This window comes from Triticum dicoccoides, chromosome 5B (assembly GCF_002162155.2).
Source record: "Triticum dicoccoides isolate Atlit2015 ecotype Zavitan chromosome 5B, WEW_v2.0, whole genome shotgun sequence".
NCBI classification, from domain to species: Eukaryota; Viridiplantae; Streptophyta; class Magnoliopsida; order Poales; family Poaceae; genus Triticum; species Triticum dicoccoides.
Genome location: NC_041389.1, coordinates 500,825,409 through 500,844,372, shown reverse-complemented (window position 1 = coordinate 500,844,372; position 18,964 = coordinate 500,825,409). Strand labels below are relative to the sequence as shown.

Sequence of the window (18,964 nt, the reverse complement as noted above, 5' to 3'; positions counted from 1 at the left end):
AACAAGAGAGGAAAACAACCTTTGCAACGCAACCTTCACGCAAACGAACACACCAAAGAGCTAGCACACCGGCAACACAAACACAACACGACTCAAAAGAAGGCAAAAGACAACGAAGACCAAACATGAAACAAAACTCTCAAGAAGAGACGGTGATGGCTGGAGTCACCTATCTATGAGTCAATTGGTATGGTATCGCGAAGAATTATCCTTGGGCCCATGACCAAAACTCGTCTTTGAAGCACAAGTACCATCAACAATGGCTAATGTGAAAGAGTTGATCAATTTATGCATAATGGGGGGAGGGAGAGTTTATTGAGAAAACAACACCCCCCTATGTCCATGCCTACACCTAAATAAGATATCAAGTTGAGTATGGTGGGGTGTGCAAGGGTTCAAGCTACATTTCTCGAATCAATGATATTTAGCTCATGCCTTAACTCGCGAAATCTTGTTTCATCCAAGGGCTTCATGAGTGTTGACATACTTGAGCTTGATCTCCCCTCGCCTAATGTGATCCCGAATGAAGTGATACGGAATCTCAATATGCTTCGTCTTGAAGTGTTGCACCGGGTTGAGAGAGATCTTGATGGCACTTTCATTGTCACACCAAAGAGGCACTTCATCACAAATGACACCGTAATCCTTCAAAGTTTGCCTCATCCATAGAAGTTGAGCACAACAACTACCGGCAGCCACATACTCCGCTTCGGTGGACGAGAGAGACACACAACTTTGCTTCTTAGAAGACCAACTCACCGAAGAGCAACCAAGAAATTGGCACCCTCCGGAGGTGGACTTCCTATCCACTTTGTGTCCCGCCCAATCTGAGTCTGAATAGCTCAAAAGATCGAAGTTGGCTCCTTTGGGTACCATAAGCCAAATTTGGGTATGATCCAAATACGAAAGATTCGCTTGACCGCCACAAAGTGGCTTTCCTTAGGTGCGGCTTGAAACCGTGCACAAATTCCCACACTCAACATGATATCCGGTCTAGCTGCACAAAGGTAAAGCAAGGAGCCAATCATGGAGCGATATACCTTTTGATCCACTGCTTTACCATTGGGGTCTATGTCAAGTTGGCATTTGACGGGCATTGGAGTGGAGGCCGGCTTGACATCACTTAGCTTGAATCTCTTGAGCATGTATTGAGTGTATTTGGCTTGGTTGATGAAGGTTCCTTCTCTTCTTTGCTTGATTTTGATCCCGAGAAAGAACTTCAACTCTCCCATCATAGACAACTTGAACATTGAGGTCATGAGAGCGGCAAATTCCTCATTGAAAGCTTTGTTAGGGGAACCAAAGATAATATCATCAACATATAGTTGGCATACAAACAACTCCCCTTTGACCTTCTTAGTAAAAAGAGTGGGGTCAATTTTCCCAATTTCAAACCCACGATCTTGCAACAACTCGGTAAGATGCTCGTACCACGCACGTGGGGCTTGTTTAAGGCCAAAGAGTGCCTTGTCGAGTTGGTACACATGATCAGGGAAATAGGGATCCTCGAACCCTGGGGGTTGTTTGACATACACCAACTCATTAATAGGACCATTAAGAAAAGCACTCTTCACATCCATTTGTCGCAACTTGAAGTTATGATGAGAAGCATGAGCAATCAACAAACGAATAGATTCAAGGCGAGCAACGGGAGCAAATTTTTCAAAGTAGTCGATACCCTCGACTTGAGAGTAGCCTTGTGCCACAAAACGATCCTTGTTGTGACCAATGATCCTATGAGCACCTTGCTTGTTCTTGAATATCCACTTGGTTCCAATGACATTACGATTCCCCGTTGGCCTTGGCACCAATCTCCACACCTGGTTCTGCTTGAAGTTGTTGAGTTCTTCATGCATGGCATTGAGCCAATCCAGATCCTCGAGCGCCTCATAGACCTTTTGGGGTTCGACACAAGAAACAAATGCGTGATGTTCACAATAGTTTGCTAATTGTCTATGAGTGCTTACCCCCTTTCTTATGCTTCCAAGCACATTCTTCATGAGATAACCTTTGGTTGTGAGCTTGGATGCAATCTTAGCGGCACGACGCTCCAATTCCTCCTCAGGTGTGAGAAGAGGAGTGGAAACTTGATCACCTTGAGCGCCGTCTTGAGCTTGTTCTTGATCTTGAGGATGCTCTTGATCTTGAACTTGTTCGGAGGGGATAACTCGACCTTGGGCATCACTTGGTGGGTCACCACCATCTTGATGTTGATCTTGCCCTTGATCTTGTTCACTTGGTTGAGGGCCTTCACTTTGTTCTTCGGAAGCATGCGGGTCTTGGGTCGGTGATGGCTCCATTTAAGTGGAGCATTGTCCTTCTCCTTCGGCCACAAGGGGTTACTCAATGGGTAGGATATGACCAACACCCATTCTTCTTATGGCTTGGGGAGGAATTTCATCACCTACATCACAAGTACCACTTTGCTCCACTTGGGAGCCGTTATTCTCGTCAAACTCCACATTACACGTCTCCTCAATGAGTCCCGTGGACTTGTTGAGGACACGGTAAGCATGAGAGTTTGTAGCATAACCAACAAATATGCCCTCATGAGATCTATCCTCAAATTTAGACAAACGAACACCTTCCTTGAGAATGAAACACTTGCAACCAAACACCCGGAAGTACTTGAGGTTGGGCTTGTTACCGGTGAGTATTTCATATGGAGTCTTGTTCAAGCCTTTGCAGAGATAGAGCCGATTGGATGCATGACACGCGGTGTTGATGGATTCTGCCCAAAAGTTGTAAGGAGACTTGAACTCCACCATCATGGTCCTTGCCGCATCCATCAATGTCCGGTTCTTCCTCTCCGCTACACCATTTTGTTGAGGGGTGCATGGTGCGGAATATTGATGCTTGTTCCCCTCATCACTAAGAAACTCATCCAAGGTGTAGTTCTTGAACTCGGTGCCGTTGTCACTTCTTATTGTCAAGATCTTTGCATCGTGTTGACGTTGAGCTTCATTTGCGAAGTCGATGATAGTTTGTTGGGTTTCACTCTTCCTCTTGAAGAATTATACCCAAGTGTACCTTGAGTAATCATGACAATCACCAAGCAATATTTTCTACCCCCAAGACTATCAAAGGATGGAGGCCCAAAGAGATCCATGTGAAGGAGCTCCAAGGGTCTCTTCGAGTAGATGATAGTCATGGGAGGGTGAGCCTTCTTATGTAACTTTCCTTCAATACAGGCACTGCAAGCACGATCTTTGGCAAAGCTAACATTTGTTAGTCCACGGACATGGTCCCCCTTGAGAAGACTTTGCAAAGATCTCATATTGGCATGGGCTAAACGGCGATGCCAAAGCCACTCCACATCAACTTTAGCCATTAGGCATGTCGCGGTGTTAGTGGGTCGCTCCGAAAAGTTAATCACATAAAGACTATTCTCGACATGCCCAACAAAGTCTACTTTAAGAGTCTTGCTCCACAAGAGGGCCACAACATCAATATCAAAGAATGTGGCAAAACCCATGAGTGCAAGTTGACGAACGAAAAGTAAATTGTATGCAAGGGACTCAGCAAGCATGACTTTCTCAATTGTGAGATCATGAGAAATGACTACCTTGCCAAGACCCAATACCTTAGAAGATGAGGCATCACCCCACTCGACATTGGTGGGCATAGATGGGATCTTGTGTACGTCCACCACCAAGTCCTTGCTTCCGGTCATATGATTTGTGGCTCCACTATCGAGCAACCATGATCCCCCACCAGAAGCAAACACCTACAAGAGATCAATGCTTGGTTTTAGGTACCCATTTTGTAATGGGTCCTTTTATGTTAGTAAAAGGGGTCTTAGGAACCAAAATAGACCATTCAATGTACTCATAAGGAGAACCAACAAATTTAGCATAAACATGCCCATCACTAGCACGGCACAACACATAAGAAGGGTTAAAGTAGCCGGCTTTGTTGGAAGGGGTGGCATTTCCCTTTTTGACATCACCACCATTCACATTGTTCTTCTTCTCCTTAGAAGCACCATCTCCCTCCTTCACAAAAGTTTGCTTGAGAGGAGGAGGTCGTTTGGCCTTGTCGTTCTTCTTCTTGTTCTTGGACTTGGGTGCGAACCCAACTCCCTCCTTGGACACAACTTCCTTTTGATTGCTCAAAAGGTCATTGAGATTTTTCTCACCTTGTATGCAAGACACAAGGCCTTTCTCAAGTTGCTCCTTCAACTTGGCATTCTCCTCCACAAGATGCACATGCTCACAACACGGGTTAGTAGCATTTGCATTCTTAATTAAGACCATATGAGGAAAAGTGGCTTTCTCCATGGTTAGCTTCACTTGGAGTTGATCATGAGACTCCTTGAGGCTAGCATGAGCACCCTTCAAGGCCTTGTGAGCCTTGTCAAGTATATCAAACTCCTCCTTGAGTCTAGCATGGTCAACCCCAAGTTTAGCCTTCTCGGAATCAAGCACACGAGATACAACTAGAGCATGATCGAGATCTTTCTTTAATTTAGCATGGCCGTCGTTGTGTGACTCCTCAAGAGTCAAACGATGAACACGCTCTTCCTCAAGAGCATTGGAGAGATCCGATATCTCATCGGCATAGTCACGACTATGACCTTCCATCTTAGAGATGGTTTCTTCATGAGCCTCGATCATGTCATGGGCTTCACCAAGTTGTTCCAAGAGAACAACGAAGTGCTTCTTGGATTTGCCCTTGAGATTACTCATAAAAAACTTAAATTCATTTACATCCTCATTAGACCCCTCACTTTCATCAATGAAATCTGTCAAGGAAGGATTTGTAATGATGGTAGTTTTGATGTTGGGGGTTACCTTGTTGGTGGTTTTGGCCATGACGTACTTGACGGTGATGTTCTCGTTGGGTGAATCAAAGAGAGACACCCGTGGAGTTGTGGCAATGTCAACGGAGGCCATGTCCATGGCTTCACTATCTTCATCATCATCATCATCATCCTCATTGTATTCTTCTTGTGCCACCAACCCTTTAGTTAGAGTCTTCTTGGTGAAGTTGTTCTTGTTAGGGAAGGACTTGGCTTTGTCTTTTCGGATGAGCTTGCCACCATTGCCTTCTCGCTTCTCGTAAGGGCACTCTGCAACAAAATGGCTCACATTGCCACAATTGTAACATGTTCTCACACGTGCTTGCCCTTGAAGCCACTTGAGTTGTTCTTGTTGAAATTGGGCCTTGAGTTCTTCTTGCTCCAAAAATGCCTTGAGGCAAGAGCCATGTGCTCATGATAATCATATTTCGTATTTTCAGGGTTGCTCTCCTCATCTTCCTCTTCATCCTCTTCTTCTGCACTAGCCTTGGCCTTCAAGGCAAGGTTGGGCTTATTTGCTCTTTGAGAACGCAATAGCGCATTGTCGGCGGTCTTGTCCAAGATCCTCATCACCACAAACTCATCCAACACTTCACTTGAGGACAAGGTGGGGAAGTCCGGCCTTTGACGGATGACGGAGGACATGGCCTTGTGGTAAGGCATCATGGCCTTGAGGAATTTGCGTTTGATCCAATTAGCATCTGTATCCTTGTTCCTTGTTCCCATGATCTCGGATAGAGACCACGAGAGTGGTCAATATCCGGTAAAGCTCACGAGGTTCTTCATCTTCATCCATTGCAAACTCATCGGCTTCATCTTGCACCACTTCATAGTTGGAGCGTTGAATGCTTGTGCTTCCCTTGTAAAGAGAAACCACATGGTGCCATGCTTCCCTAGCCACGGTGAATGGTCAGAGATGTGCAATGTCTTCGGATGGAATTGCGTCTTGGATGATGAAGAGGGCATTCTCATTGAATTGATAATCCGCGGCTTCTCTCGGGGTAAAGTTGCTTGGGTCATGCGGATAGAAACCTTGCTCAATAATTCTCCAAAGATTAGTATTAACATGGTTTAAATGACATTTAAAGCGATAGACCCAAGAGTCAAAATCTTTATTTTTTACAATCTTAGGAGGAGAACCTGCATGATTTAAATGTGTGGAGGGAACCGGTCCTCCATAAGTAAGAGGAGGTTCAACATTGTACCATTTCTACCACTAGATAAAGGAACTTTATCACTAGAAGCTTCCCCCTTATCGGAGTTGGCATCCGCCACCTTGTTAGTGGGAGCGACCACTTCCAAGGGTGCGGTGGATAATTTAAGACCATCAAGGAACTCTTATAACATGCCTTTGACCTCGGTCGTCATGGAGGTTTTCAATGTGTCCAAAGCCACATTGAATTCCTCACATGAGACCGGGGATTCCCCATCGGTCGTAGACGAAGAAGGATTCACACCGGGGTGCTCCTCCTCATCGTGTATGGTGTCAACCATACTCTTAGGATGGTAAAGCCCTTAATTAAGAGACGAGGCTCTGATACCAATTGAAAGGATTGATATAGTTGACTAGAGGGGGAGGGGGTGAATAGGAAACTAACAATTTTTAGCTTTTCTTTACCAAATTAAGGTTTGCATCAAAGTAGGTTGTCTAGATATGCAACTAGGTGAGCAACCTATATGATGCAACAACAATAAGCACACAAGCAAGCAAAGTATATAACACAATAAAGCTTGCACAAGTAACGGTGAGAGATAACCAAAAGCGGAACCGATGGAGACGAAGAAGTGTTACCGAAGTTCCTTCCTTTTGAGGGGAAGTACGTCTCTGTTGGAGCGGTGTGGAGGAACAATGCTCCCCAAGAAGCCACTAGGGCCACCGTATTCTCCACATGCCCTCACACAATGCGAGATGCCGTGATTCCACTATTGGTGCCCTTGGAGGCGGTGACCGAACCTTTACAAACAAGGTTGGGGCAATCTCCACAACTGAATTGGAGGCTCCCAACGACACCGCGAAGCTTCACCACAAAGGACTATGGCTCCACAGTGACCTCAACCATCTATGGTTCTCAAACACCCAAGAGTAACAAGATCCGCAAGGGATTAGTGGGGGGAATCAAATTTCTCTTGGTGGAAGTGTAGATCGAGGCCTTCTCAACCAATCCCTAGAGAATCAACAAGTTTGATTGGCTAGGGAGAGAGATCGAGTGAAAATGGAGCTTAGAGCATCAATGGAGCTTAGCGGTGGAAGAGGTAGCCAACTAGGAGAAGAAGACTCCCCTTTTATAGTCAAGGGACAAATCCAACCGTTATCCACCAACTCAGCCTACGACACGTGGTACTACCGCATTATACAAGGCCTGCGGTACTACGGCGGGCACGACAGGGGCTAAGACCAGTACTGATGCGCTAAGGCAAGGAGCGATAGAACTGCTGGCGTGGTACTACCGCGCCCCCTTGCGGTACTACCGCAAGGCAGGAATAGTCTAGGCTGAGGAGGCACAGACATATAAAAATACATCCGTGACAACTTCCGTTGAGTCTTGATCTATGCAAAAATCCGACACGGTACTACCACAAGCCTGGAGCGGTACTACCGTGTAGGGCACGGATGTAAATAATTACATCCGCCCCTACTTCCGCTCATGCTGATGTGCCTAGCCAGAGCCCACGGTACTACCGCGCCCATGGAGCGGTACTACCACGTAGGGCACGGAAAATTACATCTACTCCTACTACCGCTCGAGCAGCTGCGCCTGGCCTGAGGCCACGGTACTACCGCTCCCAAGGAGCGGTACTACCGTGAGCACCTACGGTACTACCGCGCTAGTGGCCGGTACTACCGCAAGGGTCTGCGGTAGTACTGCTCTGAAGAGCAGTACTACCGCCTGCCTCAGTTCAACAACACCAGGAGTCCTTCATTTTGCAGAGACACGGAGAGGCGGAGGATGCTCCAAAGAGCCAAAGGAAAGGAGGTGCAGAAAGGAACAGATGTGTACATGATGGTTCCACCCAAACCTTTCCAACGCGGACCCTCTCTTAATAGTACGACTTTCCTACAACTCAAATCCACCGAAAAGAAACATAGAGAAAAGCCGTCTTCCATAAGCTCTGAGGGGCACCAAATCGTCTTGTGCTTAGTCATGGTATATTTGAAATGCTCAATGCACACGATTAGTACGCAAAAGCATTGTCATCAATCACCAAAACTACTAGGGGATAAATATGCCCTTACACTAACAATAGAGCGATCCACACCCTGTCGATCACACATCTTGTCGCTACCGTTGAAGAAGCGGCGGAGGGATCACGATCTCCAAAGTTGAAAACAGTGTATACCCGGGTCTCTAGCCCGGAGGCGGATATCCATCGAGAGAAGAGCTCGGACTCAACCTACGATACGGGGTCCGACCTCGAGTCGGCCCAACCACATACGAGCGCATGCCCGAACATTATGCGGCCAGATTCGAACACAACCCGAGCGTGGTTCGCCGCTGCCGACGCTCTAGACTCACAGTAGACGGGAATGCTAAAAAATTTCCACCCACCTCCCACACCGAATATTCCCCGAACGCGGGACGTCCGGACGTATGGGACCTGATGTAAGTCAAGCAGCAGCCCGAAGAAACGATCCATCATTACTGGGCCAGATTTCTCTTGGTCAAAAACAAGATAACAGACTGCCACAACAAAGAAATAATTGAAGCCTTTCGGTTTAACTGCCAGGACAAAGGAATCCTAAACACCCTCGCCCGCCGCTATGATGATCATTTGTGTTGATAGGGTATTAGCTGGTCTCCAACAATGCCCCACATCTCGTCCCTATGATGATCCTGCATAGCAACCTTCCAAAGAGAAAAAAATGCCTTCTTATCAAGCATAGGGGGGATATCCAGAAAGTTATACTTATATTTCTCAACTCTAGCTTTCGGGTAAAGCCATGGAATACTGGGAGCATTAGTGCCCAAGGTGGGTTGTTCGATAGAAGGAGGAGCAGAAGCATTTGCCACTAAGGGCATATTTCATGTGATAGGAATAAAGTATATCACATTGGACAGATGCGACTATCCTCGCTTGTACCAAAGCATCAATTTGGGCATCATGCTTGAGTTTTTGTTTCTCAAGTGCTCTAGCTAAATCATTGGAGGAGAACATCTTATCATCATCCGGTGATTGGACTACTTGCTCATAGGGAGCGTTAAACACCAGAAGTACCAGGGTCCCGTCTTGAGCCATCTCACTCTAGGGCGGTTAATTGACAAGAATAGAGCACTAGGATCCTATTAACCCTTGAGATATCATCGTGAAGGCGATTCTCAACCACTAGTGGTAGACCTTGAGGTGGTCTCCAAACCTTCACAAGCTTTCCAAGGGTAATCACAATGAAGGATTCTACTCCGAAGAACTCCATCGCCTAGGAGTCTCCAACCTCCAAGAGTAACAAGATCAAAGGGGAAATGCTCAAGACTTACGATTTGCTTTGGTCATAAGAGGGAGAGGGAGTGGATCTATCACCTGGTTGGAAAATCTCTCAAGAACTATCGCAAATGCCTTCAAGATCTAAGATCTTGTGTGGATGAGAGCGAGAGGAAGCACTTCAGGGTTTTTGGGTGTTTGAAATGAAGTGGTCAACCCTCTCCCGGAGTGGGAGAGGGATATATATATAGCAAGCCCTAAAAAGTGGTTGTTGGACCATTTGTGTTGTGTTAAAGTACCAGACATCCGGTGATTTCACAAGGCATCAAGTGGCTGAAGCTAGTACACCTGTAGAAAAGACAACAAATGTCTAAGTGCATCCTGGACATCCGGTGTCTCAAAGAGCACGGGACATCCTGTAGATGCTAGAAGTCTGATAATGTTTGGTTGAATCTCTTCTGTATAGGTGTACCAGACATCCAGAGGTTACCGACATCCGGTGGCATGGTGAGCCACCAGACATCTTGCAACCACCAGAAGTCTGATAATTTACCTTAGTTTTGGTTCCATGACGGTTTACCAGACGTCTTGTGGATACCAGACATCCCGCCAGACATCCAGTAGGTACATGACATGCGGTGAAGTAGTGAGAACTAATGTGTTTTCAAAGCAGCCTTATATGTGTATGGTGTGAATATTTTTCTAGGGGCAATTTTGTAGGTGGATGTGCATGGCACATGTGTAAGACGTGAGTGGAGAATATTTGCAAGGAATTGAGTTTGAGCAAATCTTTCACGAACCCCAATAATCTCTTAATAGTGCAAATCCCTATACTAAAAAACAAATCAAAAACTCTACGCTTCATATATTTGTTTCTTCTTTCTTGAGCACTATCATATCAAGTGGGTCAATGATCCACACACATACAATTTTCAGGGGACTAAAACCTGTGGTATACAAAACAATGACAATTAGTCCCCTATATGTATATTGTCATCAACATCAAAATGTAACTAAGGGCATGATTGTACTTTTAGTAGTGATGCCGTAGAAGGACCTAGCAATACGGTGATTCCGCCAAACAACACAAACTTATCACGAGCTTCGCATTAGGGACAACCCTGAGCACTTTACATATCAAGGTTGGCCATTGAAGGGAAACGACCAAGCGAGACCGCACCAAGAGCAGAGACTCGCCACATTATCATCGGCCATCATCACATAGCGAAGTCAAACCTAAGCGGCAGAACAGAGAGCCGACATCAAAGGCGACACGACCAACACGTGGGGCAGCAAACACAACAACTCTGTTTGCGCCACGTGGCACCATCGTAGACCCTCGCCCCTCCAACAGTAACACCGCCACCGAACAACGTCAAAAGGCAGCTCCGACTCGACCTAGGTGTTGTTGTTGGTATCTCCATAATGACCCATACCGTCGTTGACGCCAAGCCAACCGTAAAACCACCACCACCAATATCCCGACGCCAAGCAACCATCAACCTTATCTACGAAGCTGGCCCCAAGACAATGCCTTCAAGAAGGGCCGATCGACGAAATGTGCGCCGCCGTAGCCTGCTCCATGAGGATTTGGAGCGAGAGTTTCTTCGCAGTCTCAGAGAGGGGGTGGAAGGGGGCTGACAACGACGCCTCCGAGAAGGCTGGTTGAAGACACATTGCCGGAGAACTTAGATACATTGCCACATTATTTTTTGCCACACTTGTCTAACTTGAGTTGCTCAAATTGTTAGCCACACTTTGGCTTGTCTAAGGAAATCTTGCCACACTTTTTGTGTTTATGACATGCAAGCTTTTAAATAGCGTCCGCTACCTCCGCTATTGCGGCCGCAATAGCGGTAGCGTCACCCTGCCGCTATTAGCTTAAGGTTGCGTTAGAAAATAGCGCGTTGTCATGATGCGGGCGCAATATCACCTGTTAGACCGCTATATCGCCCGCTATCCACAATATCGCCCGCTATATAAGTCCTTGTTGTTCTATTGTGTAATATATTTTGGTAAATGTGTCTTGCTTGCATGGTTGCATGACCAAATATTGTTCAATTATAGTTTATTTTCTTATATAAATGATGATTTCTCAAATTAAGTGTCATATTTTTTGTCAATGGCCTAGAAATATACACAACAATCTCAAATTTATGAGTGTTTTTTTGAATTGGCTATGTGGACATAGCACCCGCAATATCGTCCGCTATCAGCATTCCGCTATGTGAACCCTAATCCGCAACCAGTCCGCTATCCGCTATTTAAAAGCTTGATAACATGTGGGGTTCACTGCTCATAAAAAAATTCTTGCCTTAGGTGTGGCTAGAACGAAACACCCATCTAACTTGGTCAAATTTACCTAAGATGAGGTGTGACAAAGCGTGACAATATGTGGCTGGGAACCAAAGAGCCCCTTAGCTCTTTGCATCTCTTCGCTCAAACTCCTGTATATAATACTCCCACCGTTCGAAATTACTTGTCACAAAAATGATGTATCTACAACTAAAATACATGTAGATACATTTATTTATTGGACGAGTAATTCGGAACGGAGGGAGTAGAGGGCTAAAAGTTTGTCTGAAATTCGTGCGTTTCACGTGACAGTTTGTATTTTTTTTTTGTTCACTACTACTCCCCCTCGGGCTCCTACAACTTTATCACTCCCCATGGGGTATAGCGAGAGTGAGGAACCGAGAAAGCAACGGGCCACCTCAACAGCAACGCACCACCCACCCACGCGCTGCGCAGCACGAGGAGCAAGCAGCAGCAGCAGGGGAGGCTTCGCACAGTGGACCGCCGCTGGTTGCTAGCGCCGGTGCTTGCGTCGCGTGTTGTCAGCTCTCTGCTCTGCTACGGGCGGTTACTACTAGCCCCTACGCCCAGGCCCCACCACACTCCTCCCTCCGCCCCGCCCAACAAGAGAAGAGAGAGAGAAGCCGGTTGGTCTCCGTTCCACTCTCTCTCCCCTCCCTTTCCTTTCCCCCCGTCCACCGTCCTCTCCCTTCGAGCTCCTTCTCCCCTTTTCCCCCGTGCGCAGCCCAACGCAGCGCGCCGCTCCACAACCTGCCAAAGAGCGGGCGAGGGATCTTCTCGCCCGACGACGCGTCCCCTCACTGACTGGACCTGCCCTGCGGCAGGGCACTGCGCTGCAGGATCATCGATAGGCTTGGAGCCTTGCGGCAGCGGCGGCAGCACAGCAGAGCAAGCACGCCTGCCACGCACGAGCGTGCGGAAGGTGCTCCAGTGCCCGGGGGCCGCCTCCCCGATTCATCCCTTCACTCACTCTCCCGCGCGGCCGCTGCAAGGGGGTGGAAGGGGAGCATTCGAGCGGTGGGGCGGAGATTGGTTCCCGCCGGCGCCCACTGATTTCCGCCGGAGGTCGGTTCGATTCCCCACCGCTGCCTGAATTTATCTGTGTTTATTTTTATATCTGCATAAGCATCTTCGACCGCTTTGCTTGTGTTCGCGCCGCTTTGCGTCCCCGTCCCCCTTTGATTTCACAGTTTGTTCGGGAGGGCTCGGCGCCGGAGCACGGGCGCTCCGGCCGGCCGGCTCGCCGCTCACTCTTCCTCTACCTCGGAGGAGGAGCGCCATGAGCTACACGGTTGCCGTTCGAGCCTTCGAGGTGCCCGGGCGTCCTCTGCCCTCCGCTCCCGATTGGCATCCGTTTAAGGTTTCGGCGGAATTGATTAGCGGTACTTCGCGCACGAGATTTGGTTGGTCCTTCCGTTGCTTGGCTGGCTCGCTGGCGGTGCTCACCTGTTTCTTCTGCTCCCCGCATTTTTTTCCCTCGCCGAGGAAAAATCCGCTGGGTTGGGGGAGCGAGGACAAGGACCACCGCCCACATTGATGCCATGATGCGACTTTCTGGTGGTATCTGCTTGTTCCGTGGCGTTTGTTGAGCTTGTCTCCCACCTCCAGCCCCGCCTCCGCCTCCGCCTCATGGCCGGGTCCCCTGTTGCTTTGGACCGAATCCACTTCCTTGCAAGCAATGGCATGGCAGCTTTCCCCTTCCCTGCGCTGCATAATTCAGTTCCTGGCACCGGTAGTTCCTGCATACATAATCGTTTATGTGATTATTACGTGCTGTTTTGCCATGTTACTGCTACTGTTGGATAGGTGTCCGCATCATTTTCTCCCCTCCTTAGCTGTCGTTGTTATCACTGAAATTATTGGGTCACAGGCACCAATGATTCTGTGGAGCCGTCCCTTTTTAATAACTATTGAAAATTTGACAGCGATGATAGGGGTGTGGTTTTTCACTTTGCATTGTGAATCCATATCCAGTGATTAAACTCCGAAAGATGGTACTACCGTGGAGAACATGCGGTGAATGTGAGGTTCCTGCTTTAAGTTCCTTGTGACCCAGGTTTCCCTGTAAATACATTCATGAAAAGTTGCAGCCATTATTGTAACCAGGTTCATTTCTTTCACTTTTGAACAGGGGCAGCCGCGGCCAGGTTGTCCAGCAGTGAATTGATAACTAACTCAACCACATAGGCTGGTTCTGATTCTTCATACACTTGTGTGATTATCTAACTGCTGAATCTCTTTGAACATCGCAGAGTAATGCGCTTAAGGAGCTACATCAATGGCGTCGTTGGTGCCCGGTGTCCTCGTCAAGCTCCTTCAGCATATGAACACGGATGTCAAAGTCGCAGGAGAGCATCGGTCGTCCCTTCTTCAGGTCGTCAGCATTGTGCCAGCACTTTCAGGGAGTGATCTTTTCACCAACCAAGGGTTCTACCTCAAGGTGTCCGATTCTTCGCACGCCACGTATGTAACCCTTCCCGAGGAACAGCATGATCTCATCTTGAGCGACAAGATTCAGTTAGGGCAGTTCATCCATGTCGATCGCCTTGAGGCGGCCACTCCGGTACCCATCCTTTGGGGAGTCCGGCCAGTTCCTGGCCGCCATCCTTGCGTTGGCAACCCCGAGGACCTTGTGTTAACTAGCTCTTCCAAAGTTGCCGGCAGCAAGAAAGCACAATCGGCCAATGGATCGAAACCAACCAATGGATTAAAAGATGCTGGCGTCTTGTCGCTAGAGAAGGAAAAGAGCAAGTTAGAGAAAATTAATGCTCCCCACAAAACCCTTGGGACAGAAAATAAGAAACCGGTGCTGACCAAATCAAAATCTTCACTGTCAAAACAGGCTTTGAATGGGGTTACTGAGAAGAAGGAAACAGTGAAACCAAAGGCAAGACCTGCTCGTGTTAGATCAACACCTTCATCTCCAACCAGTGTCTATTCTCTACCTGCAACATTTGACAGATTTTCTAGTGATCTAAGACAGAGACATGGGGTAAAAGGACCAGAGAAAGCATCATCTTCTAGGCTCTCCTTGTTAGAAAGGGCAGCTTCAGTTCTGAAGGTCACTACTGCAGGGAGAAGGTCCTCTGCGGTTAACTCAATCAGTAGCTCTGTGCTGGGTATTGGATCAGGGCCAAAGGCATTGCGAAGAAGCTGGGAAGGAGCTGTGGATACAAAAGGGAAAAATAATTCAGACTCAAAGACGACCAAAGCTGACAGGAAACCTGAGAACAGGGGCCCAACGGTATGTACTATTTTTACTACTACCCTACTGATAGATGCATTTGATGTTTTAATTTTCTGTCATTACCATCTTCTCTTTAGAATAGTATTACCTTTTGTGTTTTCTGGAGAACATGGTGATATGCTATAAACCTATTCATGATATTTATGTAAAGCAACGGAATGTGATGGCACTGTTTCTTTCTATAAACAGATTTTGCTCCAAAGTAACTTCGCTAATCCTGTTGTTCTTGTATGCAGACTCCTAGAAGAAAGCCACCAGTGAATGAGAAGGTGTCACATAAAGACGACAGTAAGATTCATAACCCTGCTAGAAAGAGCACGTCAAGTGCTCCTGCTCCTCCAGTCGATGCTGACAAAGTACCGAAGAAGCATCCTCCTACTCTAAAGAGGACATCTGGGGGTTTAAGCAACCCAAATGTTACAAATTTGGTTAAGATTCCACCAAACAGCAAAAAACTGACAGATGTCGGCAATTCATGGGCATCACTTCCTCCGTCACTTGCCAAATTAGGAAAGGTATGACTAAGTTCATTGACATGATCAGTATGGTTTTATTGTACACTAGAAGTTTAGCTATAGTGTTTTATCATACATTAATATGGTGGAAACCATACACTACCACCAATGTCTATGAGTATTGACAAATTCTGTCCATTGCCTGTGAGAAAATTTGTTGTAAAAGGTTTTTGTACCTGATGGTATGTTTTGTGGCATAATTCTGTGACAGGAGCTTCTGAAGTATAGAGAATCGGCGCAGGTGGCTGCTGTTGAAGCCATGCAGGAAGCTTCAGCTGCAGAAAGCTTGCTGAGATGTTTGAGGTACCTTTCTACCAGACACTAGCCTTGTGATGTGATCATCACAAAAGTTTTATTATGTTGTCATTCGTTGCTATGATTTCCATGGGCATTTTCTTATTAATTTTTCAGTCTATAATCTATGGTTTGCAACTCATTTTGGACAGAACAGACATAGTTTCCAGAAAATAGTGTGTGCATGTTGAATACTTTGATGGAATCACATGCTTTGCCCATTAAGATATAGTAGAAGAGAATATTTTGGTCTGATTGGGTCATACCATAACCTGGCATGTTTTTGCTGGCTTTATCCAAGCATGCACAGATACCGTAGCAAATACGATTCTATCAACATACGCTAATTAGCAAATTTTGGGATGGATTCATCTTCACCTGCTAGTACCACATGCCAATGTTTTTGAAATCCTACCACATCGACAGTTCAACCCAACTATTCATCAAAGACTTGTCCCGTCTGATGAGCTTTATGAGACCCCCAGAGCTCCACATGGCCTGTGGCCGTGGACAGCCTTGACTGCATGTTCCTGTGCTTATCATAACATGCTAGATACAGGACATTATCAGCACACCAGGACAGACTGGTATCCGCAATGTTTTTTAGCAAAGCCTGCTGCCGTTCATGTGACATGCTTCCTTTGCCCTCGCACCTCACAAGGGCGGAGATCATTAATTCCCCGTTGGTATCATGCTCCAAATGTCCCGGGTCTAGCTGTCCTGCATGCTGTAATAATGCTTGCTATCAACCCAGCTCGATCTGCCCTTTGAGACCCCAGCCGTGGTCCGACCCTGCCATCTTTGTGTAGAGATCTGAGTGCTGGTGGAACCTAGCTGCATTGTTTTCCCAAACCAGAATTAACTTCCAGAACTTTAAGTACATCTCTCGTAAACTGAAAGATTGTGAAAGCTGAAACACAGCTGAAGTTCATAACCATCTTAACGGCGTGCAAAAATTGTCAATTAGGCTGTGTTAGAAAGTACAAAACTCTACAGGGCAAACGGATCAAATCAAATGGAGGTATTAGCATCCAGGTACAGGGTACGCCCCAAGTAACGAGACGCGCGGGTATTGCTCTATGTTCATGCTGTGTCGCGTAGGGTATTAACCTTGACACTCACAATGTTTTGGTTTGCATATTGACGACCAATTTTCAGAACTGTGTCTGTTGATGCTGTGTGTGGATGGCCTGCTGTTTATACCTATCATTGCACTGTACTTGCACCTGCGTGTTGTTTCCTTCTACCATCATCAACTGGGCAGCTCCACTGTCCTCTACTGTCAATCTCATCATTGCTAATGTACAGCATTTCCAAACCACTGCTGGAAAATGTCAGCATTTCACTCAAATGCTGGAAAATTTTACCGTCTTTTGTGACACAACTGTGTTAGCTCCTGACTCTGCAGAAAAAACGTCGGGGTTTTACTGCACGGTTACCATGGGAGCCGTACACTTGCACAGTGCCATGTTTATTGTGATTTTGCTTGTATTTTAGCTGTATTTCATAATTTGAGTAATGTGGCGACATTGATTCTTACTTGACTTGCTTGTTTTTGTGGGAGCAGCTCGTACGCCGAGGTGAGCTCGACGGCTGAGGAGCAGAACCCGCAGCCGACCGTTGAGCAGTTCCTCGCCCTCCACAGCTCGCTCTCCCGCGCCACGGTGATCACTGACACCCTCACCAAGTCAGCAGCCCCGCCGGAATGCTCAGCGGCCAGCGACGCCGGGACGGTGGCCTCTGCTACGGACGATGAGGCGGCTGCTGCAGTCGCAGCGGAGCGGCAGCGCCGGGCCAAGTCCTGGGTTAACGCCGCGCTCGCCACTGACCTCTCTGGCTTCGGGCTCTACAACCTCAAGCCGGTCCCGGCCACGGTATCGTCGCCGCTGGCGGTGGTCGTCGTTGACGAGTCGGCGAAGCCGGTTGCGGCGCCCCCCAATGCCGTGAAGTCGTTGTCTCCGGCGGCGAAGTCACGGATGTCCCCTGCGAAGGGGAAGCCGAGGACGGGCCCGGGCGCTACGGCAGCTGCGGTGACGCCCGCCCCGCCGGAGTGGGAGAGGGGAGTAGGCGCGGAGGAGAGGGGCCAGCTGGCTCGGCGGCTTGGGGAGGAGTCCAGGGGGTGGTTCCTCGGGTTCGTGGAGCGGTTCCTGGACGCCGACGTGTCGGCAGCGGCGCCGTGGGACCGCGAGCGCGCGGCCAGGATGCTCCCGCAGCTGAAGCGCGTCAACGACTGGCTCGGCGAGATCGGGACGCGCGGCGAGGCGCCACCGCCGCCGCCGCCGGCGCAGGACGGGGACGAGGAGGCTGCGGCCACCGCTGTCGCTGCTACTTCGGCCAACGGCTGCGGCGTGCCGGAGGAGACGATCGAGCGGCTGAGGAAGAAGATCTACGAGTTCCTTCTCACCAATGTCGACTCAGCTGCCGCGGTGCTCGGCGGCGCGGCAGCCCCGCCGGCCCCGGCGCCGGCGAGCGGGAAGAAGTCGTGACCCGTGACGTGGTCAACGCATTGACGTGGTGATTGTGAGGCCCAATTGGGCCTCGTCGCAGCTTTGGATTTGTTTGGGCCAAGGAGAATGGTCTTGGTTTGCTAATGTAGCTTGTAGGGCTTTTGTTGGGCTTTGGTTCCTTTAACACTCTTCTCCTCTTCCTCTCTCTTTCCGTTCAAGAAAAAAAGGTGATTTGACGAATTGACTTGTATTTATAACTGATGTTTTTCTTTCTCTTGGATTTGTATTTATTGCTGATGTTGATTGGATAGCTTGAATCTAATTTGCGAGGGATGTCGTTCGATTGGACTGACCTCTCTAATTTTCCGAGGCCGGAAAGTGATTTGCGCTTAAATACCAGTGTGTCGTCTGATGATCATTTCTTTGAGCTGAAAACATTCCAGAAAACAGATGAAAGACTTATTTGGTTGGCATCTCTGCTATGTTTTGGTCTATTTGGAAGTGTAGAAATGGTATTATTTTTAGGGCAAATAAAAATCTTACACTTTGTTAATGAAGTATCTTGGAGAATTAGAAATTTGCATGGTGATCTCTCGTCATTTTTTTAGAATAACAGGGAGAGCTCCCCTGTCTAGTCTCAGATGGTGTCGTGAGGATGATATGTTTGAAGAAAATTATAAGTTCGCCAAGGCTTCTGTAGTTCAAAACAAGAAAACCTTGGGATTGACTTCAACCCAGGTCCACGTGGACCAACGCTCGATGGCAGCCGTGAAGGCGAACCGAGTCTGATTGGTCTCTTCAACAACTTCAATGGGTTTCTCACACACTTAGCTGAGCAAAGAGCTAGTGTAGATGCTGCTAAAGATGAGTCGCAGTCTGAAGACCCTGAACCACTGAAGCCAGTGAAGAAGTCAAAGGCTTCAAGGTC

At 47.7% G+C, this 18,964-nt stretch overlaps 1 protein-coding gene across 1 annotated transcript; it reads left to right on the top strand.

Moving 5' to 3' along the window:
* The first annotated feature begins 12,090 nt into the window (after positions 1–12,090).
* LOC119311158 lies at positions 12,091–18,385 on the top strand. Its single transcript, XM_037586794.1, has 5 exons — positions 12,091–12,598; positions 13,786–14,777; positions 15,017–15,295; positions 15,507–15,598; positions 17,157–18,385. The coding sequence occupies exons 2-5, from the start codon at positions 13,812–13,814 to the stop codon at positions 18,073–18,075; spliced, it is 2,256 nt and encodes a 751-aa protein (XP_037442691.1). The 5' UTR covers positions 12,091–12,598; positions 13,786–13,811; the 3' UTR covers positions 18,076–18,385.
* Positions 18,386–18,964: the final 579 nt, after the last annotated feature.